General features: G+C 40.8%; 1 protein-coding gene across 1 annotated transcript in view; it reads left to right on the top strand.

Annotated features, from left to right (window-relative positions):
* The first annotated feature begins 500 nt into the window (after nucleotides 1-500).
* LOC126204022 (uncharacterized PPE family protein PPE62-like) overlaps nucleotides 501-16,525 on the top strand; it is a 189,262-nt gene continuing 173,237 nt past the window's right edge. Inside the window, exons 1-3 of the mRNA XM_049938449.1 lie at nucleotides 501-584; nucleotides 8,104-8,269; nucleotides 8,349-8,607. Coding sequence (XP_049794406.1) covers nucleotides 501-584; nucleotides 8,104-8,269; nucleotides 8,349-8,607 — 509 coding nt within the window. The remainder of the gene's footprint in view (nucleotides 585-8,103; nucleotides 8,270-8,348; nucleotides 8,608-16,525) is intronic.

Below are 16,525 nucleotides of genomic sequence, written 5' to 3'. Positions count from 1 at the left end.
GCAGCAGAAAGCAGATTACTCTGAGTTACACCGAACTAAGATATGTGTGAATAATGAACTGAACTATATATGTGCCACTGCAGAACCAATTGCTAATGTGTAATGATTGGAAATCCATATAATGTAATTCATAATGTGATACTCATGTTAAAATATGATAGTTATCTTTAATTATTGATAGATGTGTAATTAAGCTGTGTATGTGGAATGTGACACTGGTGTGTTTCTGTTAAGCAAATGTCACATTAGCTGGGGCACCTTGCGTATGCCACACGCATGTTACAAAAAGTATGTGTGTACCCCCTGAGGATTGTGGTTATTGTGTCTGTGCAATAATCTAATTGTTGTAATACAGTATTGTGACTATGTAGCCTGTTACGTGGAGTGGGCTCCCACTAAGATGAAGTGGTGCAGTTTGTCATAAATAAACCACTACAAAATAACTTGGTACCTGGATTATTTCATGGAATTCACGCAACTTGATCCAGTTAGCAGATGAAATGGACCTGGACAATGACGGCTCCAGCAACAGCAGCAGCAGCAGCAGGAAGCACATTACTCTGGGTTACACCAAACTAAGATATGTATGAACAATGAACAGAACTATATATGTGCCACTGCAGAACTAATTACTAATGTATAATGTTTGGAAACTTTTATAGCAGTAAACATTGGCATTTGTCTCAAAGTTATCTTTGAGTAGTGGAGGCCAAAGTGATCAAAAGATACTCCCATGATCATGCATTCTTGATGTCTATGGAAGACAATTGTAATGATAAAATTTTGAGATTTCTTGTCTAAATCAAATAATTTCTTTTAATGTCACAATTTTTGCAACAATCTCAGTCTCTCACCCCACCTGTAAAAGGTACAGTTTTGTTACACACAGGATGTCATGTGACGACTCAAATTGTGCGCAATAGGCTGCGTGTTGTGCAACTTCAGTTCAGACGTCCAAGGCGAGGTCAATCTATGCAACCACAACATCATGCAGTGTGGTACAGTTGGACCCAATGACATGCCAAATGGACTGCTCAAGATTGACATCATGTTCTCTTCACCAATGAGTGTCACATATGCCTTCAACCAGACAATTGTTGGAGATGTATTTGCAGGCAACCCAGTCAGACTGAACGCGTTAGACACACAGTCCAGCGAGTGCAACAAGGTGGAGGTTCCCTGCTGTTTTGGGCTGGCATTATGTGTGGTTGATGTACACTACTGGTGGTCATGGAAGATGCCATAGCAGCTGTACGGTATGTGAATGCCATCCTCTGACTGATAGTGCAACCATATTGACGAGGCATTCTTCTTCATGGACAACAGTTCACACCCCCATGGTGCACATATTGTGAATGACTTCCTTCAGGATAATGACATTGCTCGACTGGAGTGACCAGCATGTTCTCCAGACATGAACCCTATCGAACTTGCCTCGGATAGATTGAAAAGAGCTGTTTATGGATGATGTGTCCCACCAACCACTCTGAGTGATCTACAGCAAATCGCCATTGGGGAGAGGGACAATCTGGACCAACAGTGCCTTGATGAACTTGTGGATAGTATGCCATGATGAATACAGGCATGCATCAATGCAAGATGACGTGCTACTTGGTATTAGAGGTACTGGTGTGTACAGCAATCTGGACCAACACCTCTGAAGGTCTCGCTGTATGGTGGTACAACATGCACTGTTTGTTTCTCTTGAGCAATAAAAAGGGCAGAAATGATGTTTATGCTGATCTCTATTCCAATTTTCTGCACAGGTTCAAGAGCTCTCGGAACTGAGGTGATGGAAAACTTTTTTTGATGTATCTATATTGTCAATTTGTAATCTGCAGATACTGAGTGGAGCTATGGATGCTAGAAAATGGAGTACCAAGTAGAGAAATCTGAACATTTCTGACATATTCTTCTGTTTGAGTTCAATAGAGCGGTGACAGAAGTGGAGGCAGCGAGAAACATTTGCAGCATTTATGGGGCTATTGTCATTGGACAAAGCATGGCAAGGAAATGGTTTTCTCATTTTAAGGAAGATCATTTTGACATTAGTGACTCTCCATGTTCAGAAAGACCTTCAAGATTTGTGAAAGATCATTTAAATGTTTTAATCCACAATGATTCACATCAATGTTCTCAAGAGGTGGCAAATGTGATGAACTGTGATCATTCCAATCATTCCACCATAATGTGACATTTGCACGCAACTGAAATGTTCAAAAATTTGGTTTAGGTGTACTGCATGCTCAAAGCCAAAATCAAAAAAATCAGTGGGTGCCCATATGTATATCTCTGCATGATTGTCATCAATTGCCTCATTAACAGCACTAACCATTCCTAACTCCCTGTACAATGACATGTGTACATTCACAAAAGATAATGTTACGCATCTGATGGAACAGCAATAGTGTGGTGTACTATAAATTATTTCTCCAAGGTTTAACCATTGCAACTGACATATATTGTCAACAACTGAGACGTCTTCCAGATGCAATCCAATAACAATGACCAGAAAGACTTTGTGAAACGATGCCACTCCACAGTAATGCCTACCTGTATTCTGCTAGATGACAAAAACTGTACAGGAGTGGTTTGGGAAGTCATTCTGCACCCACGACATTCACCTGATCTTGCACACTTGGATTTTTACTTTTTTCTCTCTCTGTCAAACAAGCTTCAAGAATCTTTCTTTCCAGATAAGATTCACTCCAAACGTGGCTCATTAAGTTCTTTGCCTCAAAATCGTATGATTTTCAAAGTTATGGAATCAAAAAGTTACCCAGAGTTAGCAGAATGTTGTAAATAATGAAGAAGACTATATTACGGGTGACCAAAGTCTCTGTTATGTGTATTTGTTGTGTTTAATAAACTTACTGAATAACACTACAACCAAATACTTTCAGAAAGTGTGACCACAAAACAGAAGTCAGTATATAAAAGTGCATTAGAATTTAACATTGAAAGAAACTGATAGAAAATAATGTCTGAATTCAGTTTACCACGTGTGGACAGAACTTCACAAAATATTTGATAGTGTCTCAGAATGCAATGTTTACAATCTTTGTTTGCAGTTTTTTAGTTAGAAAAAGGCTCTTCAAGATGAAATTGTGACACATATTTCAAACTTAAAAAATCTGTGGAGTGCACTGAAATAGAATATGACTAAAGATATTATAAATAATCCAGGAATGCCTGATTTATATTCTGATTTGTAAAATATTAGGCACAATACCAGAAGAATATTTTTCATTCATATGTAGTTCAATGCTAATGTCTAGAGATGACAGAATAACTAACAATCTGACAAATCAATTGTGTTCATATGGGAAAGCTTTGAGAACAAATGCAGATGAATTTAGTAAATAAGTAGCAACACTACATAGTCATCAAGTCAGTCATCTCAGCAAGTAAATACAATAGAAAGAAAGAAGAAAGCAAAATTAACACATAATTACTGTAAGGAACCCAGTCATTCAATCATACAATTAAAGTGTACAGGAAGTGGGCTGCCTCTGAAACTAATTAACACAGCAACTCGTAATTAAATTGTATGCATATGGGCTTCATCTTATTTACGTGCCTGGATTCATGATTTTCACAGTTCATAATAACTAAAAGAAAATCATCAAGTGAAACAAAAGTAATATTTGCTGTTCTCCAAGGAATTGTAATAGGCCCTCTGTTTCTCCTGATCTCCATAAACAATTTAAGAGACAATCTGAGCAGCCTCTTAGACTGTTTGCAGATGATGCTGTCATTTACCATAATTTAAAGCCATTGGCTGATCAAAATGATTTAGACATCTATGGTGAAAAACTGGCAATTGAATATAAATAATGAAAAGTGTGAAATCATCCACAGGAACACTAAAAAGAATCCAGTAAATTTCAGTTACTCAATAAATCACATGAATATACAGACTGTAAACTCAACTAAATACTTGGGACTATGATTATGAATAACTTAAATTGGAACAATCACATAGATAATGTTGTGGGGAAAGCAAACCAAAGACTTTGATTTATTAGCAGGACACTTAGAAAATGTAACAGGTCTACTGAAGAGACTGCTTACACATGCTTGTCTGGCCTCTTCTGGAGTACTGCTGTGTGCTGTGAGATTCACATCAGATAGGATAGACAGGAGACATCATAAAAGTTCAAAGGATGGCAGCTCATTTCGCATTATCGCAAAATAGGGGAGAGATTGTCACAGATTTGATACACGAATTGGTGTTTTTTACTGCAGCAGGACCTTCTCATGAAATTTATATCACCAACTTCCTCCTCAAAGTGTGAAAATATTTTGTTTGTGCCAACCTACATATGGAGAAATGATCATCATAATAAAATAAGAAAAATCAGAACACAAACAGAAAGATTTAAATGTTTTTCCCACAGACTGTTTGAGAGTGGAACAGCAGAAAAGTAGCTTAAAGGTAGTTCAATTAACCCTCTACCAGGCATTTAATTAAGAATTGCAGAGTAATCATGCCGATGTATATGTAGATGTAGATACAAATCGAGTTGCAGACAGGCACAACAAAAAGACTGTCTCAAAATAAGCTTTTGGGCAACAAGGCCTTTTCAAAATTAGATCAGACACACACACACACACACACACACACACACACACACACAAACACACACATGCACAAACACAACTCACACAACTCTGGCAGCTGAAACCAGGCTACAAGCAACAGTAGCAGCAGCAGTGCAAGATAGAGAGGCAACTGGGTGGTGGTGAGGAGGAGGCTGGGGCGGGGAGGGGGAGGAGCAGCAGATTAGCAATGGAGGATGGTGAAGTGCTGCTGGGGAGCATGCAGAGACAAGATAGAGAGAGGGTAGGGTAGCTGGTGCAGCCAGGAGGTTAGACAGAGGGTGCAGGAGATGTGGGGGTAGTGGAAAAGGAGAGAAGTAAAAAGACTGGGTGCATTGGTGGAACAGAGGGTTGGGTTGTGCTGGAATGGGAACAGGGAACTTCAGGGAGATTCATGACTGTTTTCACAGATAGCCCTGCTTTTGATAGAATAGGTGATGTTTGTGACTGGAATGGAGTAGGTGGTGGTGGGAGAATGTATGGGACAGGTCTTGCATCTAGGTCTATTATAGGGGTGTGAGCCATGAGGTAAGGGGTTGGGAGCAGGGGTTGTGTAGGGACAGACAAATATATTGTTTAGGCTCAGTGGACTGCAGAATATGGCTGTGGGAGGGGTAGGAAGGATAGTTAGCAGGAAGTAGTCAAAATCTTGGCAAAGAATGTAAATCAGTTACTCCAGTCCTGGATGGTACTGAGTATGAGAGGAATGCTCCTCTGTGGCTGGACAGTTGGTAGTTGACTGGACAGATAAGGCATGGGAGATTCATTTTTGTACAGGATTGGCAGGGGTACTGATGTAGCCATCTTTGAAGTGGAGGTCAACAGCTAGGAAGGTGGCCTGTTGGGTTGTGTAGGACCAGGTGAAGCAAATGGGGGAAAATGTGCTGAGGTTCTGGAGGAGTGTGGATAGGGTGTCCTCACCCTCAATCCAGACTGCAAAGATGTCATCAATGAATCTGTGAGTGGTTTAGTATTCTGTGTGTTTAGGAAGGATTCCTCCAGATGGCCCATGAATAGGTTGACATAGAGGTACCCCACATTTGTTTGTAGGTGTTGCCTTCAAAGGAGAAGTAATTGTGGGTGAGGTTATAATTGGTCATGGCGACTAGGAAGGAGGTGTTGGTTTGGAATACATCAGGCATTGGGAAAGGTATGTTCAATAGAGGTGAGTCCTAGGGCATTAGGGATGTTAGTGTAAAGGGAGGTGGCATCAGTAGTGATGAACAGGGCACCCTGTGGTAAAGGAATAGGAAATGTGAAGAGTTGGTGGAGGAAATGGTTGGTATCTTTTATATAGGAGAGTAGGTTCCATGTAATTGGCTGAAGGTATTGGTCTACGAGAGCAGAGATTCTCTCAGTAGAGGCACAGTAACCAGTAGCAATGGGGTGTCCTGGGTGGTTAGGTTGGTGGACTTTAAGAAGCATGTTGAATGTAGGAGTGCAGGGAATGGTGGGAGTGAGGAGAAAGATGGACTTCTGGGAGAGATTCTGGGATGGGATAAATTTAGTATGCCTGTGAGACAGGGTTTGACACCAATGAGGGGGCATGGGTGAGGTTTGGAGGTTGTTGCAGAGGTGGTGGACAGTGATGCTCCAAGGTGAAAGTAGCAAGTAAGCAGTGTGGAGACTTTTTTGAGGTGGCATTGTGCATGTTGCTCTAGTTCCTGGAGGGCAAAAGTTTTAATATGTGTTATGGGTTCCAGCCATTTGGGACTGCATAGAAGGAAAATTTTGTGGTTGGAGAGAAGGTATTGCAAGGAGGTTTGGGCTTGACTGATATCATTTTTCAGGACTGTGTAGATGAGGGCTAAGGATTGGTAAAATCTGAACAGATGGAGGTCTTTGAGGAAGGAAGGGTGGTAGGTGGAATGGATACTTTGATGGTAAAGACATTTGGGGGGATTCCATGAGCCAAGCAACAATGCAGAAACAGTATGTGGGACTGGGTTCTTGCTGGGGATAAGAAAGCATTTCTGCATTGACAGAGATGGAAAGAGCAAGGTTCCATGGTGACAGGAAAAAACTCAAAAAAACATGTAAATAATATAAATTACATCCAAACAAATCATAAAAATACACCCAAATACACGGAAAAAATCACAAAAAGAATGAAACAAAAGAAACAAGGAAAGAAGATGAAATCTGAGGGAGTACAACAATAGTGAAAGACGAAAACCCACTAAAATTCACAAAGAGATCAAAGAAAAGATATAAATAAAAATATATATTTTACCATGGGTTGCAGGTCTGAGGGTAGATAAGTGTGAAGAAGGGGGGCAGGGAGATGTGACTGGATGAGGTGAAATTAATAGGTGTGAATTGGGATAGAATGGAGAAGGACTGGAGATGGGGAAGGGTTGGTAGGATGGGATACAAGATCATGTGGTACTGGAAAGGTGCGGGATGTAACATGCGAAAATACAGGAGAGTGACGTAGGGAGAGTGATCAATTTGAAGGTATAGGATTAATGATAATGGCAGGAATAATGTGGAACATAAGATACTGCACCAACAATCAGCATGGCCTTGTAGCTGTCTGTTGTGCGCAGCCGAGACAGTTGATTAAGTTTGGATCATAAGTGGAGCATGCAGTGCAGCTTGTAAGGATACAAGAGAAACAAAGGAAAGAAAAGAAAGAAGGATGGCTATTGACTATAATAATGCATTAGAAAATAGTAACAAAAGAAAACAGCACTGGGTTAGAATGGAAGAAAAGCTGTCAGGCAAAATCAGACAATGGAAAATAGAAGATGGAATGTAACAATATTATGAAAAGGATAGTTGCTACTCACCATATAGTGGAGATGCTGAGTCGCAGATAGGCACAACAGGAAGCTGTCACAAAACAAGCTTCTGGCCAACAAGGCCTTTGTGAGAAATAGACAATGTACACATAAACATTCACACGAATGCAGCTCACACAAACATGGCCTATCTGCGACTCAGTATCTCCACTATACGGTGAGTAGCAACTATCGTTTTCATAATTCTGTTACATTCCATCCGGGATTTTCCATTGTTCGAATATGATACTTCTGTTGCAATTTCTGTGATAAACTTTGAAAGCAGAAATGATGACTGGTACACAGACAATTGTGCAACAAGCAGCATTGTTAATGACAAAAAAATATTGCCAAACCTTTCTCAGTTTTTTTCAACAAAACTCTCAGTAAATACAGCTAATGGTAACATAACTGAAGAAATAGATGTAAAAGGTGCTATAGACACTGAAGCAACACATGGAGAAAAGTAACACAGAATTATTTGGTAGATGAGTGGCATGTACTTCAGATTCACAAGAATTTATTCTTTGTCCTTGCACAACAGGTTAAAAATCCAGAAAGTAAATGCACATCAACTGCAGAAATTTGTAATCTCGAACCTGATCAAGTCACTAGATTGTTAAGTGTCCATGATCACTTTGAAGACTTGTTAAACTGGGTGGTAAAGTGTGAAACCATCAGTGAAGCTAATGTCACTAGCAGAGACAATCTTTGGCAGCTTTACCATGAAAGATTTGGACACCAGAACAAGCAACATGTGAAATCTGTAGTTAGCAGTGAACTGAATGTCAAGGTCCAAATGGACAGAGAAATGTGTGAAGAATGTATTTATGGCAAGGCTCATCATATACCATTTGGCACCAGGAAGAGGAGAGTGGAGCTGGGTAAGGCTTATTCATGTCAATCTGTGTGGTCCATTTCACAATTTATTGTCAGGCTATCAGTATTCTGTGTTTTTAAAAGATGATTCTACAAAGGTTAGGACAACATATTTCATCAATGAAAAATCTGGAGTTGCAGAAAAGTCAAGTCAGTTCATGACTGAAGAAAAAACTACTGGATATACCATCAAGGAACTTTTGAGTAACAATGGAAAAGAATTTGACAACAAACAAGTAAAGGAAATTCTTAGAAAAGAAGGCATAATTCACTGTATCATAATACCTTACATTCCAGAACAGAATGGATGCAGTGAAAGAGGGAGCCTTACAGTCATGGAAACGTACAGAGCCCTAATGCATACACATGGAAATATTTCACAAAGCTTTGAACAGAGATGGTGAACACTGCAACCTACATCCTGAACTGAGCAGGGCCTACCGTATTCTAGGAGCATTTCCATAAGAACTATGGTATAGGAGGAAGCCAAGACTGAAACATATACAATGAGGGGCTCCACCTACTGTGTTCATATTCTGGAACAACAGGGAAGGAAGATGGATCAGAAACCAGTGAAAGGAATTATTATTGGATACAATCACAATGAATGTTACACAGTTTAGTGTGAAGAAGAGTGCAAACTCATTAGATAATGAGATGTTATCTTTGAGGAGTACCCTTTGAAGAATGATGAAAGTTCAATTTTTCCTGTAATTATTTTTAATCATCAAGATCCTGCATCTCAAACAGAGGACCAGTCTCATTAATAGTGAGAGAGATGAGGATGACAGTTTCTTGACTGTAGATGAAGACCCTCAAGAGGAAGACACAAGTCAAGAAATCTTACCATGTTTGAGTGATTACCTCTTAGAGTTCCACAAAAACCTCCTGATTATGAGAAAATGTAATGTAATTAGAGAGATAAAAAATATGCTTACCAAGCAGTGGCAGCAGAATACACATATATACATAAATACGGTATTTCAATTTGGAAGTTTTCAGAGGCAGTGGCTTTTTTTTCTGGCAAAAGGGTTGCAGGGGAAAGAAGAGGGGTGAAGAAAAAGCACTGGTGAGGTATAAGAAATAGGGAGAGTTCAGAAAAGTTTCCCACAACAAAGACTGGTTGTGGGGGCTGCACCTTGTATGAAACCTGAGAGCTTTTACTTTCTGACCTGCCTTTTTTTTACTGCCTCCACTCTACAACATACAATGCATTTAGCTTTCCACTCTTATTAACTTGTGTACAATATTTTGTCAGTAATCTCTGCCTTGTATATTACCCTGTCTTCCACCTAAATCTCTTAGCTTTCCAAATCTAGTCCACTGCAGTTTCAATGATCAGTCTTTCTCTCTCATCCTGTCCAGTAAGTCTCCCCTAATCCAGAGTTCTGAGTGATTTTTCCAAACTCCCCCTATTCTCTGAACCTCCCAGGACTTTTTTTTCATCCCTCTTCCTGACCCCTCAAACTTTCTGCTGGATGAAGGAGTCATTGACTGTGAAAGCTTGCAAATTTCTATACCTTTGTGAGTGTTTTCTCCTGCCGCCACTTGGTGTAATTACATTACAACTCATTTGTTAGATAGATGATGAAAACCATTAGGTAAATAAAATTAGTAACCATTCTGGCTGTTATGGTGTCTCAGCCAAAGTACTAAAATGTTGTGCTGAATTGGTACCACCTCCCTTGAGTTACCTTTGTAATGAGTAAAGGAGTCTTCTTCATTTTCTTGTGCCTTTGTCCTGCATCAGTGCAGGATTGCCGTGGTTATGAATTGATTTGCCATGGGCAGTTTAAGGGGTGGTCAGATGCTTTTCCTGTCACCACCCTGTTACATCTACATCTACATCTGTACCTTACAGACCACTATGTAGCGTTGGCAGAGGGTATGTTACATTGTGACAGTTATTAGGGTTTCTTTCCTTTCCTTTCATGTATGGAGCATGGAAAAAATGATTGTTTTCATGCCTCTGTGCATGCTGTAATTATTATAAATTTATCCTCATGATCCCAATGTGAACAATACATAGAGCCTTTGTAGTATATTCCTAGAGTTGTAATTTAAACCCATTTCTTGAAACTTTATTAGAAGACTTTCTCAGGATAGTTTACATCTACCTTCAAGAATCTGCCAGTTCAGTTCTTTCAACATCTCAGTGACATTTCTCCCATGGGTCAGAGAAACATGTGACCATTAATGCTGCCCTTCTCTGCATATGTTCAATATCCCCTGTTAGTCCTAACACTTAAGCAATATTCTAGAACCAGCTGCATAAGTGATTTGCAAGCAATCTCCTTTGTAGACTGGTTACACTTCCCCAGTATGCTACCAATAAACCAAAGACTACCAACTTCTTTACCCCTGACTGATCCTATGGCGTCATTCCATTTCATGTACTTACAAAGAGTTGCACACAGGTTTTTGTATGATTTGGCCAATTCCAACAATGACTCATTGATATAACAGTCATAGGATTTCTCCATTTCGTGAAGTGCACAATTTTACATTTTCGGACCTTTACTGCAAGTTTCCAATCTTTGCACAATTTTGAAATCTTATCAAGACCTGTTGAATATTTATGAAGCTTCTTTCGGAGGGTACTTAATTATACACTGACAAGTCAAAACATTCTGGCTATTGCCCACCCTGATGCTGGATGGCACCTGGTGGCATTGCAGGTATGTGACACAGGGGCAAAAGTATATAAGTTGATCGGACATGGCCAGGGGATCACCCTAGCAAAGATACGGGATCCAAAAATGACTTTGACAAAAGGCAGATTTTTATTATGCAGAGCCTGTGAATGAGTATCTTGAAAATGGTGGAGCTGGTTAGATGTTCACATCCTACTGTTGTGAGCATCTACAGAAAGAGGTAGGAGGACAGTGTAACTACCTCTAGGCACTAAATGGTTAGAAGTTCACAACTCTTCACAGGGGTTTGGAGACTTTGATCTGTGGCATCGCTGCTGAAAGAGCACAATGCTGGTGTGTGCACAAGTGTTTTGGAGCAAACTGTTCATCTTACTTTGTTGAACATGGAGTTCTGCAGTAGACTACACATATGTGTTCACATGTTGACCCAATAATATTGTCAGTTATGACTGCAGTGGACATGGAGCCATTGGAAATTGACTGTTGATCAATGAAAATGTGTTGGCTCTTTGGGTGAATCACATTTTTGGTACACTGGTTTTCTCCACAAACACCGTCAGTAAGATGAACAGTGGCTCAAAACATACAGCATATCTACATCCACATCTACATACATACTCCGCAATCCACCATACAGTGTGTGGCAGAGGGTACCTCATACCACAACTAGCATCTTCTCTCCCTGTTCCACTCCGAAACAGAACGAGGGAAAAATGACTGCCTATATGCCTCTGCACGAGCCCTAATTTCTCTTATCTTATCTTTGTGGTCCTTCCGCGAAATATAAGTTGGCGGCAGTAAAATTGTACTGCAGTCAGCCTCAAATGCTGGTTCTCTAAATTTCCTCGGTAGCAATTCACGAAGAGAATACCTCCTTTCCTCCAGAGACTCCCACCCGAGTTCTTGAAGCATTTCCGTAACACTCGCATGATTATCAAACCTACCAGTAACAAATCTAGCAGCCCACCTCTGAATTGCTTCTATGTCCTCCCTCAATCCGACCTGATAGGGATCCCAAACGCTTGAGCAGTACTCAAGAATAGGTCGTATTAGTGTTTTATAAGCGGTCTCCTTTACAGATGAACCAAATCTTCCCAAAATTGTACCAATGAACCAAAGATGACTATCCGCCTTCCCCACAATGCCATTACATGCTTGTCCCACTTCATATCGCTCTGCAATGTTACACCCAAATATTTAATCGACGTGACTGTGTCAAGCGCTAAAGTACTAATGGAGTATTCAAACATTACGGGATTCGTTTTCCTATTCATCTGTATTAATTTACATTTATATATATTTAGAGTTAGCTACCATTCTTTACACCAATCACAAATCCTGTCCAATTGTCTTGTATCCTCCTACAGTCACTGAACAACAACACCTTCCCGTACACCACAGCATCATCAGCAAACAGCTGCAAATTGCTATCCACCCCATCCAAAAAAACGTTTATGTAGATAGAAAACAACAGTGGACCTACCACACTTCCCTGGGACACTCCAGATGATACCCTCACCTCCAATGAACACTCACCATCGAGGACAACGTACTGGGTCCTATTACTTTAGAAGTCTTCGACCCACTCACGTATTTGGGAACCAATTCCATATGCTCGTACCTTAGTTAGGAGTCTGCAGTGGGGCACAGAGTCAAACACTTTCCGGAAGTCAAGGAATATGGCATCTGTCTGATACCCTTCATCCATGGTTCGCAAGATATCATATGGAGCGATGCTTTCTAAAGCCGTGCTGATGCATGGACAGCAACTTCTCTGTCTCAAGGAAATTCATTATATATATATATATATATATATATATATATATATATATATATATATATATATATATATATATATATATATATATATATATATATAAACAAAGATGATGTGACTTACCAAATGTAAGTGCTGGCAGGTCGACAGACACACAAACGAACACAAACATACACACAAAATACAAGCTTTCGCAACAAACTGTTGCCTCATCAGGAAAGAGGGAAGGAGAGGGAAAGACGAAAGGATGTGGGTTTTAAGGGAGAAGGTAAGGAGTCATTCCAATCCCGGGAGCGGAAAGACTTACCTTAGGGGGAAAAAAGGACGGGTATACACTCGCACACACACACATATCCATCCACACATATACAGACACAAGCAGACATCTCACAAGCAGACATATTTAAAGACAAAGCTTAGGTAGGGTGGCAGGTGATCGGCGTGAAAGGAAGTGCTCCATCGCAGCGAGGCCCTGAACATGTGTAATATTTGTGTATAAGGAAGTGGAATGAATGGTTACAAGGATGGTTTCTGGGGGTAACAGATTGGGTAAGGATTCCAGGCATTCGAGAAAGTGGTTGGTGTGTTTGATGAAGGATGGGAGACTGCATGTAATGGGTTGAAGGTGTTGATCTACGTAGGCAGAGATACGTTCTGTGGGGGCTTGGTAACCAGCTACAATGGGGCGGTCAGGATGACTGGGTTTGTGAATTTTAGGAAGAAGGTAGAAGGTAGGGGTGTGGGGTGTCAGTAGGGTTAGGAGGTTGATGGAGTCCGGTGAAAGGTTTTGTAGGGGGCCCAAGGTTCTGAGGATTCCTTGAAGCTCCGCCTGGACATCAGGAATGGGATTACCTTGGCAAACTTTGTATGTGGTGTTGTCTGAAAGCTGACGCAGTCCCTCAGCTACATACTCCCGACGATCAAGCACCACGGTCGTGGAACCCTTGTCTGCAGGAAGAATGACGATGGATCGGTCAGCCTTCAGATCACGGATAGCCTGGGCTTCAGCAGTGGTGATGTTGGGAGTTGGATTAAGGTTTTTTAAGAATGATTGAGAGGCAAGGCTGGAAGGCAGAAATTACTGGAAGGTTTGGAGAGGGTGATTTTGAGGAAGAGGAGGTGGGTCCCGCTGTGACGGAGGACGGAACTGTTCCAGGCAGGGTTCAATTTGGATAGTGTCTTGGGGAGTTGGATTGTTAGGAGTAGGATTAGGATCATTTTTCTTCGTGGCAACGTGATATTTCCAGCAGAGAGTACGAGTGTATGACAGTAAATCTTTGACGAGCGCTGTTTGGTTGAATCTGGGAGTGGGGCTGAAGGTGAGGCCTTTGGATAGGACAGAGGTTTCGGATTGGGAGAGAGGTTTGGAGGAAAGGTTAACTACTGAATTAGGGTGTTGTGGTTCCAGATTTTGTTGATTGGAATTTTGAGGTTTTGGAGGGAGTGGAGCTGGAAGTGGGAGATTGAGTAGATGGGAGAGACTGGGTTTGTGTGCAATGAGAGGGGGTTGAGGTTTGTTGGAAAGGTTGTGAAGGGCGAGTGAGTTGCCTTTCCGGAGGTGGGAAACCAGGAGATTGGATAGGTTTTTGAGGTGGAGGGTGGCATGCTGTTCTAATTTGCGGTTGGCCTGTAGGAGGATGCTCTGAACAGCCGGTGTGGATGTGGGAGAGGAAAGACTGAGGAATTTTAATAAGGATAGGAGTTGACGGGTGTGTTCATTGGCTGAGTTGATGTGTAGGTGAAGGATTAGGTGGGTGAGGGCAATGGATTGTTCAGTTTGGAATTAGTATAGTGACTGATGGAAAGAAGGGTTGCAGCCAGAGATGGGAACTTTAAGTGTGAGGCCTTTGGGGGCAATGACAAATGTCAGACAAACCTGAGAAAATAAAATATGGGAGCATAACCTGGCTAGGGCGAAGGCATGTTTGTGGAGGGAATGTAAATAAAACTTAATGGGGTGGTTGTGGGGGCGTTGTGAGGGTGACATGGTATTAGAAGGTGGAAAGTGTAACATGAGGCTGAAATGAAAATGAAAATAAAAATATATGGGGAGAGATAAAGGTGAACTAGAAAGAAACTGGAGATCTGGTGTGAAAAAAGGCGAGAAAGTGTTGGTTAAAGCTGGGCTATGTTGATCCTGTGGTGAACTTGGGTTGGTAGTCAACGATGTGCACAAAGGTTAGGTGGTTGTGTTGCCGCCAAAACACGTTAAAGGGTGGAGAAATTCGAGAAAATTTCGAAAAAACGGCGTGTAAATGTATTAGAAGGAGTGGTTTTGTGGTGGCAGATTATGAAAATGAGGCTAACAATTGTCTGACGAAGAAATAATGACGTTAAAACCTGTGGGAAGCGGCTAAAAATGATCAGTGATGTGGGAAAGACGGAAATGGAAATAAAGCGAAAGTTATTAGAACTAGCCGAAATGGTTGTTTAATAGGTGAAAGGAACTGTTTGTGAACTAGGAATGGTGGATTTTATAGCAGCGGTAGTGTTGAAAGCGGAAAAAAATTTTTTTGGTTATGGTTTGGAAGTGGGTTACGTATTATTGAGTATATATAGGCGGGATAAAATTGTATAGTAGATTACGGTAAAAAAGAGAAGGTGAATACAAAGTGAAACTAGTGGCAAAAACAGAGAGAGAAAATAAGACGACACAAAAGATTTCGAAATGCAACAGTGACAATAACAAACGTAATTGTTGGGTTCAAATTAATGATATGGATATAATAGAGGGAAACATTCCACGTGGGAAAAATATATCTAAAAACAAAGATGATGTGACTTACCAAAGGAAAGCGCTGGCAGGTCGATAGACACACAAACAAACACAAACATACACAAACAAACACAAACATACCTGCAAGCACTTTCGTTTGGTAAGTCACATCATCTTTGTTTATATATATATATATATATATATATATATATATATATATATATATATATATATATATATACAGGGTGAGTCACCTAACATTACCGCTGGATATATTTCGTAAACCACATCAAATTCTGACGAACCGATTCCACAGACCGAACGTGAGGAGAGGGGCTAGTGTAATTGTTTAATACAAACCATACAAAAATGCACGGAAGTATGTTTTTTAACACAAACCTACGTTTTTTTTAAACGGAACCACGTTAGTTTTGTTAGCACATCTGAACATATAAACAAATACGTATCAGTGCCGTTTGTTGCATTGTAAAATGTTAATTACATCTGGAGATATTGTAACCTAAAGTTGACGCACACATGAGTACACGGGACATTGCGAGAACCAGTGGACTGAGTCAAAATAGTGTCATGCGCATACCGCATCGTCACCGCTTTCACCCGTTTCATGTGTCGCTACATCAGCAATTACATGGTGATGACTTTAATCATCGAGTGCAATTCTGTCAATGGGCATTAACAGAGAATGCGTTACAGTTCTACCTGTTTACCGATGAAGCAGGTTTCACAAACCACGGGGCAGTGAATCTATGGAACATGCATTACTGGTCTGTGGACAATCCTCGCTGGCTCAGACAGGTAGAGCGACAGCGACAGCGACCGTGGACTGTAAATGTATGGTGCGGAATCATTGGCGACCACCTCATTGGTCCTCACTTCGTTGCAGGGGCCCAAACAGCTGCAACATACATCGCATTTCTACAGAATGATCTGCCAACGTTGATCGAAAATGTCCCACTGGAAACGTGTCGACGTATGTGGTATCAGCATGATGGTGGACCTGCACATTCCGCAATTAACACTAGGCTGATCCTAGACAGGATGATCGACGGGCGTTTCATAGGACATGTAGGACGCATAAATTGGCCAGCCCGTT

The sequence above is a fragment of the Schistocerca nitens genome, chromosome 9, assembly GCF_023898315.1.
Source record: "Schistocerca nitens isolate TAMUIC-IGC-003100 chromosome 9, iqSchNite1.1, whole genome shotgun sequence".
Lineage (NCBI taxonomy): Eukaryota > Metazoa > Arthropoda > Insecta > Orthoptera > Acrididae > Schistocerca > Schistocerca nitens.
This window is presented reverse-complemented; position numbering and strand designations above follow the sequence as displayed.